Below are 15,339 nucleotides of genomic sequence, written 5' to 3'. Positions count from 1 at the left end.
TGTAACCCTTTCTGCACCATTTGATTTTTAAATTTTACATGTGTATTACTTTGATAAAACGTTTTGAGAAGGTCATTTTAGAATAGAAGGTCTTATGAATAATAAATATTCTTTTGGGCTTTACAGATACCCCCATGGCCATAAGCTACCTTGGCAATAATAATGGCGAGAAGCTGTCTGAACTTGATTTTAAGGTTTCTTGCAGGTAGAAAACAAAACAATCAAGATTCTAATGCAATTAAAGGTCCCTCTCCCTCTTCATAAGGAGCGCTGGTGGTGCACTGCCTAAGGCATTTGACAGCTAATCAGGAGGTTGGTGGTTCAAACCCACCAGCCACTCTGCGGAAGGAAGACGGAGCAATCTACTTCCGTAGAGATTTATCCTCTCGGAAACCTAGTGGGGGTCGTCGCTACGAGTCAGAATCGACTCCATAGCAGTGGGTTTTTTTGGTTCTCCCTTCTTCATAAATGAGAAAACAGTATGGGCTGGATCTCTCGCAGGTGTTGGGGTGGTTTTTCAAACGCGGGAAAATCAGGGCTGTAATTACAGACCTGATGATTTCTAAAATAAGGAACATCACAGCTGGCAGCAAATAAGGGCTAAGCGTTTAATCAGCCCCCGGGACAAATGGGGCAGTTCCGTCTCGCCCCAGAGAGAAGGCCTCTGGGAGCGAGCGGCCCCAGCAGCCCCGCCGGCAGCCCGCCGCGCCCCTCCCCCCGGCTCCCGCTTCACCCGGTCCCAACCTCTTCAAGACGCTGCCCGAAATACGGGCCCGTCCGGACAAGGACGCCCGCGCGCAAGGAAGGCCTCAGAGGCCTCTCGGGCCCCAAGCGCATCAGAGTCTGAAAAACTGGCCCGCACAAGTCACCACGGCCCTTTTGGTGTTAGAAGGGCTCTCGGAACCATCGTTTCGTCGCGTGCTTTCCCCCAAGTCACCTCTAATCGCGTTTCACCAATTGCCAATACCAACCGCCTCCAACGCCGGACGCGCGCAAGTTGGTTCGCAAGACACGTGCACGCGCGAGCCCACGAGCATGCGCTTCTGCGGGGACCCGCTGAGAATGTGTCTGCAGTGACAACCCAGTGCGCATGCGCACCTGGTGTTCCTAGGTTGAGAACTAGTCCATCCCAGCGTCTCATCAATTCATACCTCTCCTCCCCTTACACCCTGCTCCATTCTCAATCATCCCCTTTCCAGGGAGCATAGTGCCTAAGGCACTTGACTGCTAACCAGAAGGCTGGTGGTTCAAACCCAACAGCCACTCCTGAGAAGGAAGATGGAGCAATCTACTTCCGTAGTGATACTACCTCAGAAACCCAAGGAGGGGTCACTATGAGTCAGGTCTGACTCCACAGCACATAACAACAACAACAACAACATGGCGGTGTATTCCCTAAGGCATTTGACTGTTATCCAGAAGGTTGGTGGTTCAAACCCAATAGCCACTCCATAAAAATTTATTGCCTTGGAAACCCAATGGGGGTTGCTATGAGTCAGAATCTATTCATGGCAGTGAGTTTAGTTTTGTTTAGTTTTCATCCCCTTTTGGCATGGTGTGAAAGGCTGTTTCTAGTCATTTCTATTCTTCGGTTTTTCCTTTTCCCTCTCGTTTTCTCTTTGCTTATTTTAACTAAAAACCAGTTGCCATGGAGTAGATTCTGACTCATTGTGACCTCATGTGTGTCAGAGTAGAACTGTGCCCCATAGGGTTTTCAATGGATCACTGGCCTCTTTTCCCGCTGAACTAGAATTTCCAATCTTATTGTTAGCAGTTAAGGTACTGTACTACGTTTTAATACAATACATATTGTACTCTTTTGCTTGTTGTCTTCTCCCATATAGCTTCTTCACACAAGCTATATGAAGGTAGGAATTTTTTCTGTATTGTTTACTGTTATATTCTCATGGGCAAGAACAATGCCTGGCATATGGTAGGCTCTCAATGAATGAATAAATCCAGATCCTTCCACCTTACAGAAATAAAGCATTTTCAGAGCTGGAAGTGACTGAGAAGCTATCTAGCTCAACTCTTAATTTAGAGACTTAACTTACAGAGGAGGACACCAAGATTCCCTCAGTGACATTTTTGGCATCTTCCCAATACTACTGAAGCTTCTTCTCTAACTGAATGAGAGTGGAACTCCAAAAACAGTGTGAGAACAAGTGTTTTCTTGAATTGTTAACCAGTCTCAGTTTTTGCTTCCTATATCATTTTCACTGAAACTTTTTTTTTCAAGTTGGGATTTATGACAAATTTGTCAAACCCAGTAAATATCTGATGTATACTTGTTTAAATGGCTGAACAAACCAAATCTGGAGACTTCTAGGCTACTGAGGCAAAATCCTGATTATTGCTTTATGTAAATTCCTTACCTGGAGGAAAAGAATGAGAGTGGAACATCCACAAAGCTGAAAGGAATTAGTCCAAAACATAACTCGAACAGCTAACAAATAAGAGCTAACATTTACTCTTATTAGAAAGGAACTTTCCTGAAGGAAACTACATGGAAATCCTTTAAGGAAATAATTTGAGATAACTGTTTTCTCTTTCCTTCAGATCACTTTAAGTTTCCTCAAAGTATTCTTCTCATAGATGTTCACTGAATAAACACTTCTTATTTCGCACAAAAGAGTGCACTGGGAAAAAAAAAAAGTAGCCTAAACAGAAGGTTCTAATGTGATTTTATTGATTAGGATTATGTGTATGGTTGTAGTCCATCATACATGCAATATACATTAGCATTCAAATATCTGATACTAAAATAAGTTATTGACAAGTTCTAATATTGAACACACGATAGTTCTACCTCTGTTAACAATAAAAACCAAAACCACTGAGTTAATCTTAGACAATTTAGTTAAGGCCATTATTTCACAATTTGGAAGTCCGAGTAATCCACCTTTAAGATGACTTTCTCATTGCTGAAGTTTGCTCTGTCAATGTGTGATTTGGGGCTTCCTCTTGTCTCAAGCCATTCCTGCATGTGGCGCACTTTAGAGGTGGGACCCTGCAACTGTCCTCGCACTGTGCCCCGGTCAGTGTTCTGGACCCAGCCTACCAAGCCCAGCTTTTTACCCTCAGCCTAAAGGAAAGAAAGAGAAAGATCAAGTGAGATGGAAGCAAACAAAGTAAGACTACAATCTGTTGCCAGAATCTTGATCTACAATCAAGCCACTGAAACTAATTGGATATTGTCCAGAGCAGTCAAAACAGGGACCAGCAAGGAGGATCTCACTGCTGATTTTTAACATGAAGTGCTGGCACCTGGCTCCATTTTCTTCTACCCTGTAAGACCCAGATACTAGAATTTTTCAATATGTAGTCAATTTGGTAAAGTATTAAAGACTTCAGTCCAAAACAGATGCTTTCAAAATGACCCAAGACTGACTGTTGTTAAGATACTGGCTTGTATCTTGCTCCTTTTCCCTTCTCCTAATCTAGACTCTATTGGATATATTAAATAGAAAAAGCATGAAGTTATCGGATCCCTTCCTTTGGCTTTAACCAGGATTACACCTAAACAAATCCAGATGAGTAAGTGTCCATCGTAGCTTTAAAGATCATTAGAGAGAATTTCACAACTTCCTGGCACTCACTAATTGTTCTCATGGTAGAGAAACTGTCTAATCTGACACTTGTATGTTGCATCCAAAGCCCACTTTCTGTCAGTCTCCTAGAGAAGGAAAGCAGCTGAGTCATCAGTCTCTGCACCCCAACTTTCATGGGTCCCCCTAACTACTAGGTGTTCTCTCAACTTTCTTCTCTTCTGTCTGAATAAACACAATTCCTTTAAAGTTAAACCAGACTTATGAAGGCCATCTAATCATTTTAGTGGCTGTTTTCCTAGCCTTCTCAATTTCTTTTGTTTAAGTCAGTAAACTATGACAAGACTGTAAAACTGTATGTTGTTGTTATGTGCCATCGAGTCGGCTCTGACTCATAGCAACCCCTCCTTGGGTTTCCAAGGTGGTATCGCTATGGAAGTAGATTGCCCAACCTTCCTTCCAAGGAGTGGCCTTCTGGTTAGCAGTCAAGCACCTTAGGCACTATGCTACCACAGCTCCTATACAAATGCATATGTAGAAATATTGTCTTCTATTACAATGTGATTTTTCTGAACCCCTCAAGGTAGCAAAACATTCTAAAATTTGACAACTATTGAGAATCGGAATTTCCTACAGGTTTTATTTATACACTTGATTCTGTTCTTATTTTTCAAATGATAGCATAATGTTGCTGATTTATGTTCAGTTTTGAATATCTAAACCACAAGTAAACTACAAGTAAGGACTGTTTCTTCCTAAGAAACTTCACAAAAGCTAATTTCCCTGATAACCGTATTTCTGCTTAGTCATCTGACAAAATTTTAAGGACTATAATCATCGATGTTACTTGCAACAACAAATAAAATCTCCTTAAATCAATATCCTGCCCTTCCACCTTATGAAATCTAAAAAATAGCAAACTAAACCCAAAACAAGCAGAGGAAGGGAGTAATAAAGATTGGGGCAGAAATTAATGAAACAGAGAATAGAAAAGCAAAAGAGAAAATCAATGAAACTAAAGTAGGCTCTCTGAAAAGATTGGTAAGACTGATAAATCTTTAGCTAAACTAATCAAGGAAAAAAAAAGATTCAAATTACTAAAATCAGAAATGAAAGAGGAAACATTACTGCTGACCTCAGAGAAATAAGGATTATAAGAGAACACTATGAATAAGTGAAGGTAACTCAAAAACAGCATGGAACAAAGGATATCATTACTGATGTCTGATGGATCTTAGATAAAAGCAGAGACTACCAGAAAGACATTTACCTGAATTTTTACTGACTGTGCAAAGGCATTCAACTGTGTGGATGATAATGAATTATAGATAACATTGTGAATAATGGGAATTTGATAACACTTAATTGTGCTCATGTGGAACTTGTACACAGACGAAAAGGCAGTTGTTCAAAAAGAACAAGGAAAATACCATGTTGTTTAAAATCGGAAAAAGTGTACGCCAGGGTTTTATTATTTCATCATACTTATTCAATCTGTTTTCTGTTTCACTGCTATTCATAAGGATTCATAAATCAGATGTACTGCACTGGGCAAATCTGCTGCCAGGGACCTGTTTAAAGTGTTAAAGAGCAAAGATGTTACTTTGAAGACTAAAGTGCATCTAACCCAAGTCCCAGTAATTTTGAATCGCCTCATATGCATATGAAAGCTGGACAATGAATAAAGACCAAAGAAGAGTTGAACTGTGGTGTTGGTGAAGAATCCTGAAAGTACCATGGACTGCCAAAAAAACAAACAAATCTGCCCTGGAAGAAGTGCAGCTGGAATGCTCCTTGGAAGCGAGAAGGCCAGACTTTGTCTCACCTACTTTGGTCATGTTGTCAGAAGAGACCAGTCCCTGGAGAAGGAGCCCATGCTTGGTAGAGTGGAGGTCAGTGAAAAAGGGAGAGACCTTCAACGAGACAGACTGACACAGCAAGGATGGTAAGGATGGCGCAGCGCCGGGCAGTGTTGTGTGCTCTCGCACACAGAACTGCGATGAGTCGGAATTGATTCCACAGCACCTAACGACATTCAATCTGTATGCTGAGCAAACAGCTGAAGAAGCTAGCTACATGAAGAAGGGAGCACATCAGGACTGGAGGAAGACTAACAAGCTGCCATATGCAGACGACACAACTTTGCTTACTGAAAGTGAAGGGGACTTGAAGCACTTACTGATGAAGATCAGTATGGATTATACCTCTACACACACACACACAAAAAAAAAATCCCCACAACTGGACCTATAAGCAACATCATGATAAATGGAGAAAATAATGGAGTTTTCAAGGATTTTACTTGGATCTGTAATCAATGCCCATGGAGATAGAAGTCAAGAAACCAAATGACATACTGCACTGGACAAATCTGCTGCAAAACTCCTCTTATGTCACTTTGAGGACTAAGGTGCACCTGACCCAAGCCATGGTATTTTCAGTCACCCAATATGCCTGCAAAGGCTAGACAATGAAAAAAGAAGACCAAAGAAGAATTCACACATTTGAATTATGGTGTTGGCAAAGCATGCTGAATATACCACGGCCTGGGAGCTCTGGTAGCATAGTGGCTAAGACACTTGCCTGCTAACCAGACGGCTGGTGGTTCAAACCCACCAGCCACTCCTCGGAAGGAAGGTTGGGCAATCCTACTTCTGTAGTGATACTGCCTCAGAAACCCAAGGAGGGGTCGCTATGAGTCGGGTTTGACTCGACGGCACATAACAACAACAACAACAACCAGAAGAACAAAGCAAATCTTACAAGTACAGCCAGAATGCTCCTTTGAAGGGAGGACCTGTCTGGTTTACTTTGAACACTTCATCAGGAGGGACCAATCCCTAGACAGGTACATCATGCTTAGTGACGCAGGTGAGTGAAAAAGAGCAAGCCCCTTAATGAGATAGACTGACACACTGGCTGCAACAATGGGCTCAAACATAGCTGCTGTTCTGTTGGGAGGACGGCCCAGGCCTGGGCACTGTTTTGTTCTGACTTGAGAGAGACTTGATGGCACCTAGTGACATGAAGAGTTGTGTGCCACGAATTAAATAACTTAGATGAAAAGGACAGATTCTTAGAAAGACAAACTACTGAAACTGAGTCCAAAAAAAAAGGGGGGGGGGATCTCAATAAACTTATTGAATAGAGTTATTGAGTAAAAGGACTGAATTAGTAGCAGTAACAGTTAAAAAAAAAAAAAAACTTCCCACAAAGATAATCCCAGCATCAGATGGCTTCAAAGATGAATTCAACCAAGCATTTAAAGAAGAATCTTTCTCATATTCTTCCACAAAACAGAAGAGGAAAAACACTTCCAACTCATTCTATGAGGCAAGTATTATCCTCATACCAAAATCAAAGATATCACAAGAAAAGAAAACTATAGACCAATACCCCTTAAGAATACACATGCAAAAATGTTAAACAAAATACTAGCAAAGTGAATCTAACAGCATATAAAAAGGAACAGACACCCTGACCATACAGAATTTATGCCAGGAATGCAAGGTTGTTTCAAAATACAAAGATAATCAATATAATACACCACATTAATAAATAAAAACTACATGACTGTCTCAAGAAATTCTGGAAAAAAAAAACTTTGACAAAATCCAACACCCTTTTATGATTTAAAAAAAAAAAAACCACTCAACAAACCAGGAATAGAAGGGAACATCCTCAACCTAATAAAGGGTACCTATGAAAAATCCATAGCTAACATCATACTTAATGGTGAAAGACTAGATGCTTTCCCCTAAGATCAAGGTCAAAACAAGAAGGTCTGCACTCACCACTTCTATTAATATTATATGGGAGGTTCTATTGAGAGCAAAGAAAAGGAAATAAAGGCATTCAAGTTGGAAGGGAAGAAGTAAACCTATCTACATTCACAGATGACATAATCTTGTATAAGAAAAACCACAGGTATTCACAAAAAGCTAATAAACAAGTTCAGCAAGGTTTCAGGATACGAGATCAGTATACAAAAATCAGTTGTATTTATAAACTAGCAATGAACAATCCAAAATGAAATCAAGAAGACAATTCCATCCCCAATAGCATCACATGTAATAAAATACTTAGGAATAAATTTAACAAAGAAATCCAAGACTTATGTACTGAAAACTACAAAAAAAAAAAAAAACATTGAAAGAAATTAAAGACCTAAATAAATTGAAAGACCTCCTATGTTTCTAAATTGAAGACAATATTATTAAAATGACAATATTCCCCAAATTGATGTACTGATCCAAAGAAATCTCAATAAAAATCCTAGGCGCCATTTTTGCAGAAATTGACAAATTGTGTAAAATTTACATGGAAATGCAAGGGCCCAGAACAGCCAAAATAATTTTAAAAAAGCAAAGTTGGAGGACTCATAATTACTAAAAGGTACAATAATCAAGATAGTGTGGTACTGGTATAAGGACAGACATACAGATCAGTGATCCAGAGTACAGAAATGCTGTTGTTAGGTGCTACCGAGTTGGCTCCGACTCATAGCAAGCCTAGGTACAACAGAAGGAAACACTGCCCGGTCCTGACCATCCTCACAATACTTGCTATACCTGAGCTCATCGCTGAGTACAGAAATACTTCTTTACAATTACGGCCAACTGATTTTTGGCAATGTTGCAAAGACAATCCAGTGGGCGAAATAATCGTGTTTTCAACAAATGATGCTGGGACACCTGGATATCAAACACTGTCTACACAAAAACGTGTGTGTGCAAAGCAATGAAGCTGGATCCCTTCGTCACATCATATAAAAAATTAACTCACACTGGATGAAAGACCTAAATATAAGTGCTAAAGCTATAAAACTCTTAGAAGAAAACAGGCAAGAACTTTCATGACAAATTAAGCAAAAGTTTCCTAGGTGTAATAGTAAATGCACAATGATTGGGTGGGGGGGTGGAAGAGAAATTGTACTTCATCAAAATTAACACCTTTTGTGTTTCACAGGATACAGAATGGGAGAAAATATTTGCAAATCATGTATCTGATAAAGGACTACTAAAGAATTCTTACAACTCAGTAATAAAAAGACACTTCAATTTAAAAATGAGCAAAGATTTTGAATAAACATTTATTCAAATTATACAAATGGCCAATAAATAGGCACCTGAAAAATGGTCAATATCATTAGTTGTCTTTATTGTTATGTGTCTGGACCTGACTCATAGTGGCCCTTCCTTGGGTTTCAAAGGTGGTATCACTACAGAAGTAGATTGCCCAACCTTCCTTCCAAGAAGTAGCTGGTGGTTTTGAACCGCAAGCCTTCTGGTTAGTGGTCAGGTGCCTTAGGCACTATGCTACCAGAGCTCCCCATTAGTCATTAGTGAAATGCAAACCAAAACTATAATAAGAAACCACGTCACACTGACCAGGATGGTTATTATAAAAAAGAACAAGCACTGATGAGGATATGGGGAAAATGCCACCCTCATAGATTGCTGGTGTGAATGCAAGAGCTGCAGTTGATTTGAAAAATAGTTTGACAGTATCTCAAGAAGTTGAACATTGAGTTAATGATCAAGAAACCCACTCTTAAGTATATAGAACCAAGGGAATTAAACACATTGTCTACACAAAACTGGTTCACAAATGTTCACAGCAGCATTATTCATAATAGTCCCAGAGTGGAAACAACCCAAATGTCCACCAATTGATGAATGAATAAATAATATGTGGTATATCCACTTAATAGAATATTATTTGTCCATAAAAAGGAATAAAGTACTGATCCATGCCCCAACATAGATGAACCATGAAAACATTATGGCAAGGTAAGAAAGATTCCATTCATATTAAACATCCAGAATAGGCAAATCCATAGAGACAAAAAGGTTAGTGGTTCCAGGAGCTAGGGTGGGGCTGTGTGGATGAGGAATGACTGCTGATGAGTATGAGGTTTCTTTCAGTGGTGGTCAAAACGTTCCATAATCAGTGCACATCTTCGTGAATACCTTAAAAACTACTAACTGTATACTTTAAAAGGGTGAATTCTATGGTATGTGAATTATATTCCAACTTTTAAAAAGTCCCTTCCTGTATTTTCGATGGAATTTAGAGGCTAGATGATATCAACTTGGAAACAGACTACAGCAAAACAAAACAATTGTTAAAATAAATACCGGTCTTCCCCAGCCAAACGACAGCCAGCCTATAAGTGAACAATAATACCAGGGAAATACGCACTCATTAGAAAAATCAGCCAGACAAGATCAAAAGGGCAGCGTTTGCCCAGGGATAAAGCTAGGAAGGCAGGAAGGGATAGGAAAGGATGAAGGGAAACGGTATACACAGGGAGGTGGTAGTACGAAGAGTGCGGTTACACTGTGGGGATTACAGTCACAAAACGTGTATGAATTGCTGAATGGAAAACCAATTTGCTCCATAAACTTTCACCCAATCACAATCAACCGATCAATACAGGTATTCACTGCTTAACGTTGGTTAGGACAATGTCCAACCACATATATGTCCATGGTCCCGTAACTTTTTTTTTAAAAGGGAAAGCAGCTCTCCTTTTGTTGATTAGTTCCCCCTGATGGTTTTAAAGAGTCCCAAACCCAAACTCTTGCAGCACTGGACCATAGCGGGGATACAGGCAGTTGAGGCAGATGAGGTGGCTCTGGGCGTGGGCTCATGGACTTTGTCCATGAGGCAGCCACCAGTGGTCATGGGGTCTGTGGGGCCTGGGCTGCTCCTACTGTTCATGCAGGTGAACAGTATGTGGGGTGGGGCCGGCTCCCCCACCTCCTTATTCCATTCTCTTGCTCTGCTTCCACTGCCACCCTTTCAGCTGCAGCCACTGCAGGAGCCCATTCCACCAGGCTCCGCCAGCAGCTCCAGAAAACAGCAACAGCAGCAATGAGGACAACTAGAAGTGGGCTCTCATAAGGTTTTAAATGGTGTTCACACAACAACCAAGACATGTAATATCCTATTTCACGGAACGTGTTATGGATGTTAAGCAACATATACCCGTATATATATTTAAACAATTATAAGTAGTAAAAATAAGCTGGAAAATAAAGAGAAAAAAAAAGGTTGCATTTTCTTTGCAGTTTTCCAAGTCATTATTTCTTCTTGTGCATTCTTTTATTCTCTGTCTAAATTTGAGGAGGTCAAGGAAGAGGTTCTTTTCCCTCAACAACTTTTGATTAATCTTTGAAGCTGTCACCTCAGTTTACTAAATCACAGAAACGTCCCCTGCACAACGGGTAGCAAAGCTAATTGGTACATAGCTCTTGCTATGACTTTCAATAACTCTTTTAATAAGTGTTTCATATATGACTATGAAATAGGAGAAAATGATTTGCAAGTAATTGGAAAAAGAGGTATTGACATTTATCTTTCAAAGATTCAAGTTTGAATTTTAGGTTTGACACTTGGAAAGTTCTGCAGTCCTATCTTATTTTTTGGGTTGGAGATACACCAAAAGGGCACTAGCCCAGCTGTTGTTGTTAAATGATGTCAAGTTGGTTTCAACCTACAGCAGCAACCCTATGTACAACAGAATGAAACACGCCCAGGCCTGTACCATCTTCACAGTCATTGCTATGTTGGAGCCCATGGCTGCAGCCACTGTGTCAATCCATCTCATCGGGAGACTTCCTCTTTTTCACTGACCCTCTACTTTACCAAGCATTATGTCTGTCTGAGGTTGGGTTCTCCAGAGAAGCAAAACCAGTGAAGCTAAGAGAAAGAGAAAGAGAGAGAGAGAGATGGGTGTGTGTGTGTGTGTGCGGGGGGTGTTGATTTATCTCAAGGAAATGGCTCACAACAGTTATAGAGGTTGAGAGGCTGACAAGCCCCATGTCTGTGGGTCAAATGTCAAACTGGAGGCTTCTCTTGGACCCATGTAGCTGCAGGGGCTGAAGAACCCAAGATCAGCAGGCAATACAGCAGGCTGCTGGCTTCAGAGGCTAATGAATCCAAGATCAGCAGGTAAAATGACAGGGTGTTGGTTCACAGGCTGTGAAGGCAATGATCCCAAGATCAGCAGACAATACGGCAGGCCACTGGTCCAAGCCCAGATGATGACGAACCAGACACAGGATCCCAAGCAAAAAGCCAGAGACCTTTCTCAGAGCTTTTCCATCTACACTGGAAACAGGCCACACCTGGAGAAATCTCATCATGGAAGTGATTACTTATCTCATAGGGGACAACCGCATCTTAACTGGTAAACCACTTAGAATTCATGGCCCTGCGAGGCTGACACAAACTTAACTATCACAGTGTCCTTTTCCGTGACTGGTCCCTCCTGATGACATGTCCAAAGTAAGTGAGGTGAAGTCTCACCTCCTCATTTCTAAGGAGGAGCATTCTGGCCGAAATCCTTCCAAGACCGATTTGTTCATTCTGACAGTCCATGATACATTCAATATTCTTCAACCAACGCAACACAAATGCACAGTGCAGATCATGTCCCATGACACTGTGGGAGGGGACAGCAAAATGAACCCAAGGTGTGGCAGCAGCAGAAAGTCGGCCAGCAAAACAAGGGGAGGGCCTGCCAAGGCAGTGGCATCACTAAAGTTCGTGTCACTTGTCACACAGCAGTAAATTGCTCCTCTGCCCCCAGTCAGGGTGCAGATGGGTAGGCATGCTATGGTGCCTGCCATTGGTGGAAAGGAGAGTCTCATCTTGGCCAATGAGAAAGGGGAGGAGATGGGGAGCTGATGGAGGCAGACTGCAGCAGCACACTCTGCCCTGGGTGAGGGCAGGGTGGGGTGGCCCATGGCAGTGGCAGTGGTGGGGTAGGGGTGGGAGAAGTGGTTCTGCTGGCTAGCCCCATGCACAGAGGTTGGGGTGTGACACCCAGAGTTACTGCAATAGGTAAGCCAACCCCAGTGATGCCACTGCAAATACATCAGTTCTTCTCCCATCTTCCTTATTCACTGTCCAGCTTTCAGATCCATTTGAGGTGACTGAAAATGCCCTGGCTTGAGTCAGATGCATCTTAATCCTCACATTGATATCTTTGCTTTTTAACACTTTAAAGAGGTCTTGTGCAGCAAATTTCACTGTCATTTGATTCCTTCTCTGCTGTCTCTATGGGTGTTACAGATCCAAGTACAATGATATCCTTGACAACTTCAGTTTTTCTCTAGTTATCATGTTGATCGATTTCTGGAGTTGGAGATACTCTGGAAGGGTGCTAATCCCATCAATATCCCCCTACTAAAGGCAGAAAGGAAACTGAGGGAGGGTTAATAATACTACAGCCAAGCCAGAGCTGTCAATAGTTTGTTCCTCCCCTCAACTGTTCCCGATTAGTCCAATTAGCATGCCAAACTCTCCATTCAGTGTTACCAGTTACCTACCCTGGAATGGATAAAGTATTTTTAATTAGAAAAACTTCAGCTGAGAAAGGTAATTGTCCTTTCAAAGTCAAAATGAATAGAAAAAAAAAAAATTAAGTGGGGGAAATGGGAGACAGTTGGAGAAATGAGTAAAAAGTGGTCTGAAGAAAAGTCCTGAGCTATAAAGAAGCAATTACATAAATTACACAAATGTCCTAAGTTCACGCTATCTATGCCATAGATGTTAGCTTCCCCACAAGGGAAACGTGAATTTGTTTGATGATGCCAGAACAGAGAAAACTAAGGAAGCCCTCCATTGCCCTTCAGAAGACAGAGACATATTTGTCTTAGGATTCTGGTCCCACTGTTAGAAAAAGACCAGCAATAACTGCTATAGAACCTTCATTTACATTGTGTTTTACTGACTGCAAAGCATTTTCACACCCACTGCTTTACAATCTCCTTTCCATGCAGCTTCTTCCAGTTCACATTTGCCAGAAACATGTCTCTTGTTCCCTACTCATGACCTGATATATCCCCAAAGATTGTAGGCCACATACCTGTGTGTACTTGCGGAAAAACACCCCTTGCACCTTCCCAAAAATTTCATAATCCACTGATATCAGGGTGTCCCCTTCTGCCATGTTCAAACCTGTCAGAGACCAGGAAAGCAGGAAGGTAAAGTGCTATTCCGAAAACCAAAAAACCAAACTCACTGCCATCCAGTTGATTCTGACTCACAGCTCCCGTTAGGTTCCCAAGGCAGTAAATCTTTAGGGAAGTAGATTTGCCCCATATTCCTTCCCTGGAGCAGCTGATGGGTTTGAACCTCCAACCTTCTGGTTAGCAGTCAAATGCTTTAGGCACTGTGCCACCAGGACTATTCAGAACCCTCAATCCTTAGGCAGAAAGGGCCACACCCACACTTCTCCATCTTGAACCACCGCCACCTCTCCACGACATTAAGGTCCCTGAATGGAAGATGAAGTGAAGTGGATCCGGGCATGTATGCATGCATGTATGCAGGAGCAGGCACCTGGAAGGGATCACCTGATCACCTTCATACCCATTCTGGAGAACCCCAGGTGGCGCAGTGGTTAAAGCACTCGGCTGCTAACTGAAAGGTCGGGAGGTTCGTAGAGATTTCAGCCTTGGAAAGTCTATGGGCAGCTCCACTCCGTCCTACAGGGCCGCTATGAGTCAATCTATGAAGATGCATTTTAGTTTTGGGGTATAACCATCCTGATTCCGCTCCCTCCCATTCCTTCCCCTTCCCACAGGCCCGGCTTCCACGCGACCACCAGAATGCCCCGCTACTAACATTTTAGGGCTAATCGCATCCACAGGCACGCCCCGGGGCCCCTGCCAGGGCTCACCCTCCTCGTTTTCCTCAAAGGCCGCCAGGACCACCCGCGAGACCACCACACCAACTGCTCCCCCACTGGCGTTAACCGCCCCGCCGGAAGCTTAGAGTGTAGCTCTTCCTTTGCTGTGTCTCACGCCCATCACCTCCACTCGGCCAATCAGGGACAACGTGCTCGGCTCAGAGCCCGCCCAGAGGGTGGGACTTCAGCACTCAGTCCTCCGGCAGCTGAGGAAGCCTGGGGTTGGGGATCTGTCCAGGGTGTCAGAGCGGACTCTGCAGACTGCGCCCTCACCCTACGTGGAATCTGTCTCCCCACCTCAATCACTAAGCGTTCTCTTTTCTTCATTTTCTAATAAAGAGAAATACATAGACGAAGGAGCACTTAGGATACACTGAGTTATTCACTAAGTATTTATTGAGAGTCTACCAGCCACTCCTCGGAAGGAAGGTTGGGCAATCCTAGTTCCGTAGTGATACTGCCTCGGAAACCCAGGGAGGGGTCGCTATGAGTAGGGGCCGACTCAACGGCACATAACAACAACAACAACAACTATGTACCAGGCACTCTTCTGGGGGTTTGGCACCCATTAGTGAACAAAACAGACAAGATCCCTGATCTTGAAGTGTTTCGATTCCGAATATGGCCGACAATAAACATTAAACATCATAGACAAATAAATTAAATAGGATACACACAATCTTTCTGCCCTTTTTCTTCTAGTTCTCCACAAATTTTGAGTCATGTCTAGGTCTGGAATTGGAAGCAGGCCAGATAATGTACCAGAGGTCCCAACAGAGGTTATTTCTCTCTCTGTGGTCTGGAAGCTGCCCATAAGAGTATAACTTACTAAGAAAATTTCAAATAACACTTATCTAAAAAAAGAAAGCAAAAGCATAAGGAAAATTACTCATGGCTCCAGAATCACAATTGAGTCAGTCAATCTAAGGCAAATGACCAAACTGCATGAGTTTATTTTGAGAAAAGAGAATTGTCTAGGGAGTTGGGGGTTGTTGTTGTTATGTGCCATGGAGTCAGCCCTGACTCATAGTGACCCCTCCTTGGGTTTCCGAGGCAGTATCACTACGGAAGTAGGATTGCCCAACC

General features: G+C 42.3%; 2 protein-coding genes across 2 annotated transcripts in view; both read right to left on the bottom strand.

The window, feature by feature from the left end:
• MLH3 (mutL homolog 3) overlaps positions 1-1,115 on the bottom strand; it is a 35,959-nt gene extending 34,844 nt beyond the window's left edge. Inside the window, 2 exon segments of the mRNA XM_042781025.1 lie at positions 938-985; positions 987-1,115. Coding sequence (XP_042636959.1) covers positions 938-985; positions 987-1,037 — 99 coding nt within the window. The 5' untranslated portion in view covers positions 1,038-1,115.
• Positions 1,116-2,869: 1,754 nt separating this feature from the next.
• The window catches only part of ACYP1 (acylphosphatase 1), a 27,221-nt gene continuing 14,751 nt past the window's right edge, over positions 2,870-15,339 (bottom strand). The window contains exons 2-4 of the mRNA XM_042781018.1: positions 14,445-14,450; positions 13,429-13,520; positions 2,870-3,085 (exon numbers count right to left, since the gene is read on the bottom strand). Coding sequence (XP_042636952.1) covers positions 2,870-3,085; positions 13,429-13,520; positions 14,445-14,450 — 314 coding nt within the window. The remainder of the gene's footprint in view (positions 3,086-13,428; positions 13,521-14,444; positions 14,451-15,339) is intronic.

The sequence above is a fragment of the Orycteropus afer genome, unplaced genomic scaffold (genome assembly GCF_000298275.1).
Source record: "Orycteropus afer afer isolate SDZICR_OR568_19922 unplaced genomic scaffold, OryAfe1.0 scaffold00079, whole genome shotgun sequence".
NCBI lineage: Eukaryota > Metazoa > Chordata > Mammalia > Tubulidentata > Orycteropodidae > Orycteropus > Orycteropus afer.
This window is presented reverse-complemented; position numbering and strand designations above follow the sequence as displayed.